Source organism: Eucalyptus grandis, chromosome 2, assembly GCF_016545825.1.
Source record: "Eucalyptus grandis isolate ANBG69807.140 chromosome 2, ASM1654582v1, whole genome shotgun sequence".
NCBI classification, from domain to species: domain Eukaryota; kingdom Viridiplantae; phylum Streptophyta; class Magnoliopsida; order Myrtales; family Myrtaceae; genus Eucalyptus; species Eucalyptus grandis.
Window position 1 is genome coordinate 21,908,545 of NC_052613.1, and position 11,546 is coordinate 21,920,090.

The window sequence follows — 11,546 nt, forward strand, 5'->3', positions numbered from 1 at the left end:
ATCTGTGTTGTTTTTGTGAAACAAATTTGTGCTAACCTTGTTGGTGCTCCGTTGAACATCCTTATTTTCTGGATTATGCTTTGTTTTTCAATATTTGTGCTCTGTTTCAATTTAATTTGTTATGAGGTTATGTGCTTCTGTATCACTTTGAATAATCAATATATTTTTTTTCCACAAAAAAAAAAAATATGCATGATAAGAGCTTTTTTGTTCTTTTCAAAATTTAAAATTTGCTAGGTTTGAACCGGTCAAACCAACATTTAATAACTTATGCATGGGATTGTAGATCGAAAGTGTGAAATAGTTGAGTCTATTCAGACATCGACCTCATTAGCTATAAGTAAGATACATACTACATATCAGATATATTTATCGAGCGTCAGACTCTCTTACTTAGATAACTAATTGATTGAGATAAATTTGCTATTGATAACTATTCCATCGAGGAGTAATTATTAGATAAATTTATTCAATGTGCAAAGACGGCCGTGGATCATTAGCTTGCTGGCAAACATTTTCTGGTGATTAAAATATGGGCAATTTTGTCAGAAATTTGTGATTGGAAAAAAAAAAGGAAAATTCTAAATTAATTAAGTTTAGGTTATTCATTTAGATGTTTACGTTTTCTTTTTTCTTCTCCCCCGCTACTCCTCAACCAAATCGTTGCCTGGTCATCGTCGTGACTCGATTCTTGTTGCTCCTCACCTTGCTCAACTGGCAAAGAATTTGGGTCTCCGCAAATAAACAAAGAAGCATATGGTTTTCTTCTTGTTTTTGAATTCGTGCCTCAACTAGCAGAGAATTTAGGTCTTCGACTTTGCGGAAGATGGGTACAAGGAATGGGGAGAACTTCAGTCTTTGACTTTGCAAAGGATGGGTACAAGGAATGGAGAAACCGTAGAAAATCTAGGGTTTTTTTGTTTCTTTTTTAGGATTTGTTAATTTTCCCTATGCGACGACGTCTGAAATTTGACTAGGAGTTTAGGGAAAGATCCTCTTTGAGGATTTTTCTGGAGCTATTATTGCCTGTTGGACGGTGTCACGTACACTTGCACCGCAAATTCAATGTTTCACTTAGAATTATCATTTGACCCATTTTCTATATATTGATGCTACAGTGGAGAATTTCTGCTTGATTCTCCACTATAGAGGACAATAGATAGAATTTAATGATCATTTCTGGATGGGTCTCAACACAGCACTTTTGGATGCCCTTTGATGCTTATAATCAGAGCACAGTGAGCCTGCAGCTAATTCTGATTTTATTCCAGCATAATTTCCAGAACTTAGAAGGCAACCGCAGCCATGGCTATGTTGCCCCCAGTTATGATGAAGAGGAGGATTCATCATCTGGGAACAAATTCAAAATGAAGCGTAAAGAGTTTCATAGGAGGTAATTATATTGAGAAACTTGTCTTCCATCATTTTATCAAGCAAGGTTTTGGTTTTGCTCGCTAGTTGGGCTTATCATGTGCTCGCTTCTTTCTTTGCAGCGCCGCATCATTTACAGCACTGGACAACAATTATCTCACTCCATTCTTTACGAGTCAAAATGGGGATGAAGAGGACGATTTCGGTTAGTTAGCTTGGCAAATTCCTCTTTGATTGTTATTCTTACTTTCCGTTGTCTTGAGTGGCCTGAGAAGTCTCAAATAGATTTAGACCTGATTGCATATTTTAAATGAAAGGACTATTGTTATTGGATAAAGTAAAAGAGGTAATGAGAGCTGCCTAGGTATACGAGAATATGTTGCCTCTGCTTGGACTGGTTCTCCAACTGGTGGTGTTCCATTTCATACTAAAATACAATTTGTTCTTTTGGAGTAGGGCCACGTTTGGTTAGGCTTTCCCAATAGGCTTTGAGACCTCAAAGCCCCTTGGGGAATATTTTGTGTTTGGCATGTGTTTTTGAATGCCCATTTGCCCAATGCCAACATTCCCAATGCTGAAAGCCCAATGCCAACATTCCCAATGCTGAAAGCCCAATGCTGGGATAGGGCTGCTTTTAGTATTGGGCATTTCGGAGATGCGATTTCACTGTTCACCGAGTCACTGTTCATCGTCTTCTTCGCCGTTTGCCTTCTTCTTCATCTTTCGTCTTCTTCTTTGCAGTGGGCGGCACTCAGCCGCAAGCAGCTAGATCTAGCCGCCGAGGAGCCAGATCTGGCCACCGGGAAGCCTCGCCTGAGGTCGAGCAACCTCAAGCAACGTCACCTAGCGTGTGTGAGCCAGGCGACGCCAGCTGAGGTCTACGCGACCTCAGTCGGCGTTGCCTAGTTGCGCGAGACCAGGCGACGCCAGCTAAGGTCTGCGCGACCTCAGTTGGTGTCACCTAGTTGCGCGAGACTAGGCGGCGTCGCCTAAGGTCGCGCATGACCGAGCGAGGCCAAATCTGGCCTCTACGACCTTTGACGGCCAAATCTGGCGGTCCGGCGACGGCCAAATCTAGCCATCCGACGGTTGGCCGGCCGTCCGACGATTGGCCGATAGTGGCCGACCGCCAGAATTTGATTTCAAGCCTAAAAAAAAATAACAAAAGCTAATTACAAATGTGAATTTTGCCAAACGGTGTTTATGCTAAGTTGTATTTCGATGCTATAATTTATCAAACGGTCTAACATTTCCGAAAACCCCTTTACCTTAAAAGTATTTGCATTCTCCCAATGGCATTTCTCCAAAGCTGAACCAAATGGGCCCTATGTATATAGCGGTCGCTTGTCTAAAACATATGGACCAAGCAAGCAAAAGATAGGTAACTTAAATTGATGAATGAACGCCACCATGGTCCTGGTATATAGTTTTGGTGTAAACTGGGGCCGTTACGCTTGGATGGTGAACTGACTTATAATTTAAGCTATAATAATTTGCAAAAACAAACTGACGTGTATGTACTAGCGTGTGGTCCAACACGTAGGAGCAAATCAAGAATAAATAGCACTGTCCCTTTAGGGAAATTCTCTCTTGTTCTACGAGAATGATGTTAGAATGTAAATGTTTTGAACAAAATCGTGGTAGCAAACAGAGTAAGGCAGTAAATACTGATTGATGACACCTGCACTCCATTCCTCGCCTGCATCGTGCTTCGTTTAGTCAAGACATGTCATTTGTAGAATGAATTTTTGCAGCATCTTCATCGAGTTCAACCCGTTTCTCTTTCTTCAATCCCCCTCTCTCCTCTTGGTTTCTCTTTCTTCTTCCCCATTTCTTTTTTTTTTCTTTCCTTTTTTTTCTTTTCTTTCCCTTTGGCCAGCCACACGTGAGGGCCAACGAGGGTGTCCTCCAGATAAAGTAACTGTTCAGATAACCCCTCCTTTTTAAATTATTTTCATTGTACAGTAACTGCACCATTCTATGGGCCCTTCATTTACGGGCTGGATTTTGGCCCAATATAAGCGGATGGGTTTAAGTAGGCCCATCAAACATAAAAACACATCAGAATACATTTTCTTAAAAAAAAAAAAAAAACTGCTTATATCGTTTGAAATAACGAACTAGTACAAAATATTTTCATTACCAACAACAATTTATGTCTAAATAATTTCATAAATGATAAAAATAATTCCTGTTCATTTAATTTAATAAATATATAAGCGATATTTTAAAGAAAAACGTAATCCAAAGTTACTTTTCCGCCAAAGAAATGATTTTGTTGTCAAACGCACAGAGGAGGTCACCTGACGTGTGGGGGGAGGGAAGGCGGCGGAGATGAAAATGATATCATAATTGGGCAACGCAGTCCACAGGTCAACGATGCCCCACTATGAATTCTGATCTACTTTACTTCCAATCGCAATATTCCTTTCTACCCGACTTTTTCATCACATCTAAATTACATGCATTAGAAATTCACAGACCGAAAGGTCGGCGAAAGACCGTGAATCATGAAACGCGTCCGGTGTGGAAAAACGATGTAATGATCGATAGAAATCGAGCAAAGTAAGTAGCTTCAAGAGAGAGGGCATGGGATGGCACTTTGATCGATGGAATTTGAAAAAGATCTTCCCCTGAACCAGCCAAAGTCTTCGTAATAAATAAATAAATAAATAAACAAAGCTTCTCTCGTTATAATTCAGCAGACTCGATTAATCCTAACTCACTTCCGATCGCTCCACAAGATCCGAGTCCTCCTCTCTCGATCTTCCTCTCTCTGCTTGCACAATTTGGTGATCCAGATGCAGAACCCAATCTCAGAAGCAATGAGGTCACCCCGTCCCGGATTCAGATTCCACCCCCATACTGACGAGCTTTCTGTTGGGCTACTTGAAGGCCAAGATTCTCGGACAGCCCGACGACATGATACCGGAGATCGATCTACTCAAACACAAGCCTTGGGAAATATACTTCATGTTCGGTGACAAGTTCGGCGACCAGGAGCATTATTTCTTCTGTCGGTTGAAGCACAAGTACTCAAGCGGCGACCGCTGTGACCGGACAACCAAAGATGGTTATTGGAAACAGACTCGCAGGGGACGCGAAATCATGGGGAAGCGCACTGCGAAATCATGCTGACTGATGGTTTCCCTTCTGCAGACATGACTTTTCTTTTCTTTTTTTTTTTTTTCTGACTTTTTTTCTCTTCAAGACAAACCAAAGACAAACGGAAGAAAGCAATTTTTCTTGATTTTCTTTGAATCCCCGCTCACCGAGACCCCAAGAACTCCTCACGTAATTGCTCTTCAAAATTTCGAAAATCCCCCCTTTGAACGTGTGCAACGCCTTTTATAGGGAAAATTTTAGATCTTTGAAGCAAATTTTATTTCCAATTTCACTCGTGCATAATTTTCTGAATATATCATTGCACTACATGTGATATTCTCTTTTGTATTTTCACATATTCTATCCAAAAAAATTCCCTTTTTGAAATACACCTCATGGTGTATATTACCCAAATATGTGAAAAATCCGCAATATAACACAAAATAAAATTTCCCTAAACTATACGAAGGCCACAGGCTTAATGGCAAAAGGACCAGCTGGGTGATGCGTGAATCTCACCTAAATCATCAGTGTTTGGGTGATGCTCATGACGAAACGGTGGTAACATTCTGGTTTTCTTTCGTTTGCACAAGATGATTGATTGTAAATAACATTTGGGACATGCTTTTTTAGTTAGGGGTTGTTTCTCTATTCCTAATATCGTTCGGGAATATATATATATATATATATATATATATATATATATATATACAGGCTCTGCCTTATGTGGTATGTCGGATAATGAACAATAAGGACAAGAAGGCGATGAGGGGTCACGCTCCGCCCCCTGTCAATCAAGAAGGGGATTGCTTGAGCTTCCGTGACAACCAGCACAATGAAGTTGTTGCTGCTCCTCGTGAGGTGAGAGACACCCGTTCTGTATTGTAAAACTTATTTAGGTTTGGATCTACCCCTAAGTCCTATAGAGCATGTCAAAGTCCCAGAGACTCATCAGTTTCCCACGGCCAAAATACTAATGATTGCATTAGCATATAAGCAACATCCGTGGGACTATTTTCATTTCATACTTCAAGATTGTTTCAGCAACAAAAAATGCAGAGTACTTAAGATGGGTCGTTTCATATGATCACATTGTTTTGATTGCAGATGTCAGTGGAAGAGTTGATGGAATCGCTCCCTCCATCGCAGCCACCGGATGACATTTTATCAGACTCCAACACCACTACAGCCTATCAGCAGCAGGCAGGAACAGAGCAAGGATCGTCTTCCTTATTTGGTTTCTCACGTGGCAACGATGGCATTGGGCTTGACTTTTTTGAGCCTCTCTAAGCTCCAGACTTCCTTGACCCCTTTAGGACCTCATTTAATATAAAGTTCACTTCGAGTCCGTTTTTGAAAAGATAACCCCCTTTCGGCTCCTTATTTAGAATTTTCCCAAAAAAAAATTATTACTACTCTCGATAGTGTACATCAAAATATTATTAATTCCATGTATTTTATATCACAGCTGACACTTTCAAATAACAGGCAGGTCTTCCTTCCAATTCAATTTCGACTCAAGATAGGCAAATATATAGCCAACATTCCCACAAACTTTTCTAAGGAAAACTCATTCAGTACCTTTCTACGCTTCCAGAGGTAAATCTACAAAAAAGGACAAGAACAAGCACAAGATGAAGCGAGAGCACTTCAAAACTGAGATGCCTATTGACCTTTGCACGCTGCAACTCATTGTTCATGGGGCAGTGCTCCATTCTATGTATGTACAAATTCCCCTTTCAGTAAACCACATGCTTTAACAGCGTTATTGACAGCATCAGCTTCAAGACATAGAAATGTATGAAAATTTCCATTAGGCTTTTGCCCGGGGCTATCAACCAAAAGGAATTTGTCTTTTAATACCTAAATCTTCAAATTTGAATCCAAATGCATTTGCAACATCTTCAATCAGCTCTTAGTCTCAAAATCTCCTTTGCTGTTCTCCGCCGAAAATAGGGCATATGATCCTGTGACAAAAAGTTCAATATAATACATAAGGAAAAAGATTCCTTCAAGTCTCGTTCAAATTTTCTAAGCAGAAGAGCCATTCAAGATGTGCATAAACAGTATTTATATGACCATGACGTGTTAAAATTTACACCAAATTGTATTTTTTAGGACACTAGAAACAAAAATAAAGCTAGGAGAGTAAAAAGCAGAGCCAATCCAAGTCTCCATCCGTCTTTTCAAGAACTTAACAACTATGAGTGGAAATAAAATATCAAGTCATTCGATTAAAGCCCTAAATACTACATAAAGTACACAAAATGGTGAGGATGGGAACCTCCACCATCAAAGCCTTCCAACAAGCATACTCATTTCCCTCCATCTTCCATAACACTTAAATCTATCAGCTATACTCACTTTATAAGCTAGTCTTTGCTTGAACCTCTAGCAATCCATCCCATATGGCCTAGTAGGTATCATTACAAGCCTATACAATCTTGCCTCTAGCATATGTGGCATCATCTAGTCGCAGTTCTTGTTGATAAGGGACATAACCAATAGTAGAATAAGCATACGACTTATCTCCCCATTAAGGTTTGTGCTGACACTAACAGGCATATATAAGCAAATTTACAGATCATCAAAAGATTAACAGGGTGATAAAGGAAAACAATTCAAAATGCACAAAGGAGAAGCAGGCATTCATAGATGCATAACTAGTCCATCCCTAGCTTCATGCCTCACCTGGTCAAAACAAAGCTCAAACCCTCTGCTATAGAAATCAGCATACTTGATCATAAACATTCCACAGTCAAACCTGCTCATAAAATATAGGTGAATTTGTAAAGATAAGTCCTCCTCCAGCACAATAAAAAGGAAACGTAAACAAATTGCTCCAGATAAAAGATTTCAGCAAAGCAAGCAAAAGCAACTGAGAAACCAGCGCAAAAAAGATAACCAACTACCTTAGGTAATCTTTTGGCTTGCAAAGCTCATTTCCAACTCTCTGCTCATAATAAGATCTGAAGCACACTCAATCTAACTGAGACTTTCAGTTTATACTCCTGAAATCTAGAATAAAGATGAACTTTACACATTTATATATATGCCCTCACATTTCTGACGATGTTCAGAAGCTCACCACATGGGAATGCTAACTCCTCTGCCTCCAATTAATCAGAAAGTTCACTCCTCTGCCTCCACTTTCCAGAAACGTTGGTTATCTCAGCCATCATTTTATTTCATCCATTACACATACAGTCCGTTATCTATAGACTTCTTGATGCAAGAGCAAAATTATTTATAGTACTTTAAGGGATTTTCTTCTTTATTTTGTCTTTTCTTGTGTTATTAGGATTAATAAGTGGTATGTATTAGTAAGGTGACTTTTAATGAGGTTGAATGGTTGAGAATAGAATTTGTTTATGTTTCATTAACGGTTGAGATCATCTCACATATGTAACCACAGTATAGATAGGTCTCAAAAAGTGACTTTTCATTTCTCCATTCAGTTAAAAATGTTGGTTTCTCTAAACCCTAGAATATCTATTTCCTGTTCCAACTTCAATTCTTCTCAATTCTAGCATTGCTTTAGGCTCTTTTTGCTGTTCGTTAACATCCAAATGCCGTAACTTCTCCTAATAGTCAGTACATGAAAAACAAAAATATAAGGCTAGAGGAAAATAAATGGAGAAAGGAGTTTACTCGTAGGCACATTAAAATAAAGAAATCAAATGAGTACGCACCCATTTTCCTGTGCAGGCAAGTCTGAGACATATTCTTGCTCCCACGAGCTTACATCTATGACTTTTCCGCACTTGTCCTTCACTTCATCCACAACGTATCTGGCCTGAGACATTAGTTAAGATTACTGTAAGCTACGATTGGCAAAAAAGAAGTGGTCTCTTCATCATTTTCCCTGTCCCAACCTCTCACCTTCCCCCCAACCCTCTTTTCTCCACTACATCTCTTACCCATTTCCTCCTCCCTGTCGCTCTCTCTTCAAAATAACACAAACAGCTCAAATTAAAGTCAAATCTTAACCAACACAAAGCATACCAGCGCATTCAGCACTCGAGAATCCCTTCCTCCAAGGGAATCCAAATATTGAAATTTCTCATCTTTCTTGTTAATGATGGCTAGACACCAGTGTATCTCTTGGTGGATGGGCACAAATATCTAAAACAGAAGGCAAAATTAATGATGAACCATCAAGAGCACAAAATGTAAAAACTAAAATTAGTGAAATGCTGTAACAGGATAAAACAAAAAAAAAAATTAGTAAAGTGCGGCAGGGCTTTACTTTATCGCAATCGATTAGGTTATAACCCAGCTTTTTCTGGGTAGTCCACCTTCTGACAGCTTTATAGTCATACCCACTCCTGCCACTGATTAACTGGAACTCAACATGTAAATTAAAAATCTGTCAATAAAATCCCAAAGTATTGACAAGTTTTTCCAGTCAATGAACCAGAATTCTATAAACAAAGAGCAATCTGCGAATCCATGATGATAAAGATGATTGTAAACGTGATTAATCAATATTGGAAGCCTAAGAAGAAACTGTATACTTGAATAGCAGAAGATGCAGGTTTCTCGAAAAGCAACACAACAAGTGACCTTTGGCCTTTGCGTGCAACAAAATTTTTTGGGGAAAACCAAAGTTTAAACATCCATTGATATGCTTAATCCTGCCCTAGAAACCTCCTAACTAAGCACCCAAGAAAATCCTAAAGCCAAACCCTTTTGATGTACATACAGCACACAATGACGGCTGAGAGATGATAAGGGGAGAAATCAGGACCGAGACTAAAGAAGATACTTAGCTTGTTCGAACAGAATTAAATAGCAACAGTAAGGAATCAACCTTTTTGTAGAAAAATGTGTTGAAAAAGTGACACTTCAAGAACTTCCGTGGATCTCTTTTCTCACGTTCCTTCAATAACTCCAGATATAAGTTTATGACCTGTGAAGGGAGGATGGATGTAAGAACAAATAAAGAGCTTGGTACATTCCAACACAGCAATCAATCATCAAAGGGCGAAGTCTGATGAAACAATACAAGATCAACCTTCTTCCCAAGTAGCATAAACCCTAACTACAATAAGCTTTACTTCTCAAAGTATAGATGAAAATTCTATCTAAAAGAGGATGCAGCAAATGAGAAATTACCTCATCATTTAACCAGGCACCAGGTCTAAGGCACAACAGAGTTTCTCCTATGATCTCAATGCCAGAGTCCTCATGATACACAAGAGCCTTCCTCCTGCACATGTCCATTCCGATATTATCATATAAAATATATCGGTAACCAATTAGAGCAAACAATCTTTCTATACTCATACCGGTTGCCTGAAAGTGCACGTTGAACCTCTGCCTCCTCCTCATCCGTAAGAGGAATGAAGGGCTCACTAGGTACTTTCTGAGATCAGAAAATGAAAACAATAAGCTTAAAGAAGCTAGGAGGTAATCTATTCCTAAACTTGCCAAGTGTTATGCAACATATGACATCAGAACCAAGTATCCTGTAATCCTTCTTCCTGCTTTCTACGAGCTAGAACCAAGCAATCTGGTGAATATAACTCACCTATCACGAAATAAAAAGTAAAAAATCAATGAAGGAAATTACCTCATCAGGTTTTTTGGCTGGACGCAACTCTTGAAACAAGGACCTTTTTTCCTCATGTAATCTTATCTCGAAATCCAAACTTCCAAGTTTAGCATCCCGCCTCTTCGCATTTTCAAGCAACTGCTGGTAGGCCGACTTGCTCAGAATCTCAGGATCATCGGCATTTAAGGACAACCTGTACATCATCTTCTCAGGAGTCTCCACCCCCGCATTCCCATTACTCAGCTCTGACACGATGGATTCCTGTGCATTCGTGGCGACCTGATTTTCGTCCTTTGACCTACTACCCGACGCAACAGACGTCTCTCTCCCATCTTCAAAGCCATCTATTTCCTCTATACTCGAATCCAGGGACACAATCTCTTTCCTAGGCTCGTCATCCACCAAGTCAATCACTTCCTTCTCTCTCGTGAAATATCTCAGCGACCCCAACGCACCAGCCTTCGCCTTCTGGTACTTGTACATAATATTACCCATATAATCACTACTGTAATCACCTTTACCGAAAGAAATCCTACCTAATGCAGACGCGGAAGACCCGAATTTGCTCGTCCTAACCGGGGCATGGACCTCGCGGCGCAACTTGCTCGCGGCTTCCGGGTATCTGGCGATCCTGGAGACGGCGCTCTTCGAAGGAACGGCCCGCCCAGGCGACTGCTGCATGGGGGAGAACAGCCTCGGCCTCTTCGAGGCGTGAGAGCCCGGCGAACCGTGCAGCTTCGTCTCCCTGTTGCTCAAGCTCGAGAACTCATCTCCGCGCTTCCGGTTGCCCGTCAACGCACCCATTAGACTCCAGACCCTAGGAAGAAGAACCGCCCCTCACCCATCTAAGGAAACCCATCTCTCGCCCAACCCATCGAGTCGAAGCTCGAAACTAGGGTTTCCGAACACGGCGCGGCGGGCGGGAGGCTCGAATCGAAGCTCCAGACGAAAGCGGGCCGCCGAATTCGAAGGCGGAACAGCCGGAGTTGTTGCAGGCGCAGCAGCAGCCCTAGCGAAGGGGCTGAGAATTAGGGCAATCCGGAGAGGAAAACCTAGCGAACCGAGCGGCGAGGAGGGAAACGAATCGGGAGGATTCGGAGAATCGTTTCCCGCAAGAGGCTTAACGGTCGAATTGAAGTCGGAAAGCGGTGGCGGTGGCGGCGGCGTTTGGCTCCGACGGCGGTTTGATCTGCGAAAGCGGCGGCGGCGGCGGCGGTCGGCTCCGGCGGGCGCGATGCAAAATTTTAAGATATTCGTGTCGTCCTGTCGCGACTTTCCTGCGGTGTGCCCCCCCCTCGATCGAGTCACGCCATTGAGCTTAGCGATCTTTACCAATACTGTTTCCTTTGGGGAATTACATTTTGGACCCCGACTTTTCAGTATTATTGTAAATTCCCCCTCCCCCACTTCCCCCACGACGTTCTAAATTTAGTAATTTATGGCTCGTTTGGTAACTTTGCTTTAAATTTTTCTATTCTTTTGTTTTTCTTAAAAGAGAAATTCATTTGATAAA

At 41.0% G+C, this 11,546-nt stretch overlaps 1 protein-coding gene across 3 annotated transcripts; it reads right to left on the bottom strand.

Annotated features, from left to right (window-relative positions):
* Nucleotides 1-5,915: 5,915 nt before the first annotated feature.
* On the bottom strand, nucleotides 5,916-11,339 carry LOC104428466 (ubiquitin-like-specific protease ESD4). 3 transcript variants are annotated; one of them, XM_010041454.3, is made up of 10 exons: nucleotides 10,052-11,338; nucleotides 9,768-9,844; nucleotides 9,595-9,688; nucleotides 9,290-9,388; nucleotides 8,726-8,818; nucleotides 8,482-8,601; nucleotides 8,169-8,272; nucleotides 7,168-7,240; nucleotides 6,340-6,443; nucleotides 5,916-6,257 (listed from the first exon to the last, which is right to left on the bottom strand). In XM_010041454.3, the coding sequence occupies exons 1-9, from the start codon at nucleotides 10,835-10,837 to the stop codon at nucleotides 6,381-6,383; spliced, it is 1,509 nt and encodes a 502-aa protein (XP_010039756.1). In that variant the 5' UTR covers nucleotides 10,838-11,338; the 3' UTR covers nucleotides 5,916-6,257; nucleotides 6,340-6,380. The 3 variants fall into 3 exon arrangements, 2 of the variants coding, with proteins under 2 accessions (XP_010039756.1, XP_010039753.1); XR_005548542.1 differs by lacking the exon at nucleotides 5,916-6,257 and adding an exon at nucleotides 7,389-7,494 and having other exon boundaries at nucleotides 6,374-6,443; nucleotides 10,052-11,339; XM_010041451.3 differs by having other exon boundaries at nucleotides 5,916-6,443.
* Nucleotides 11,340-11,546: the final 207 nt, after the last annotated feature.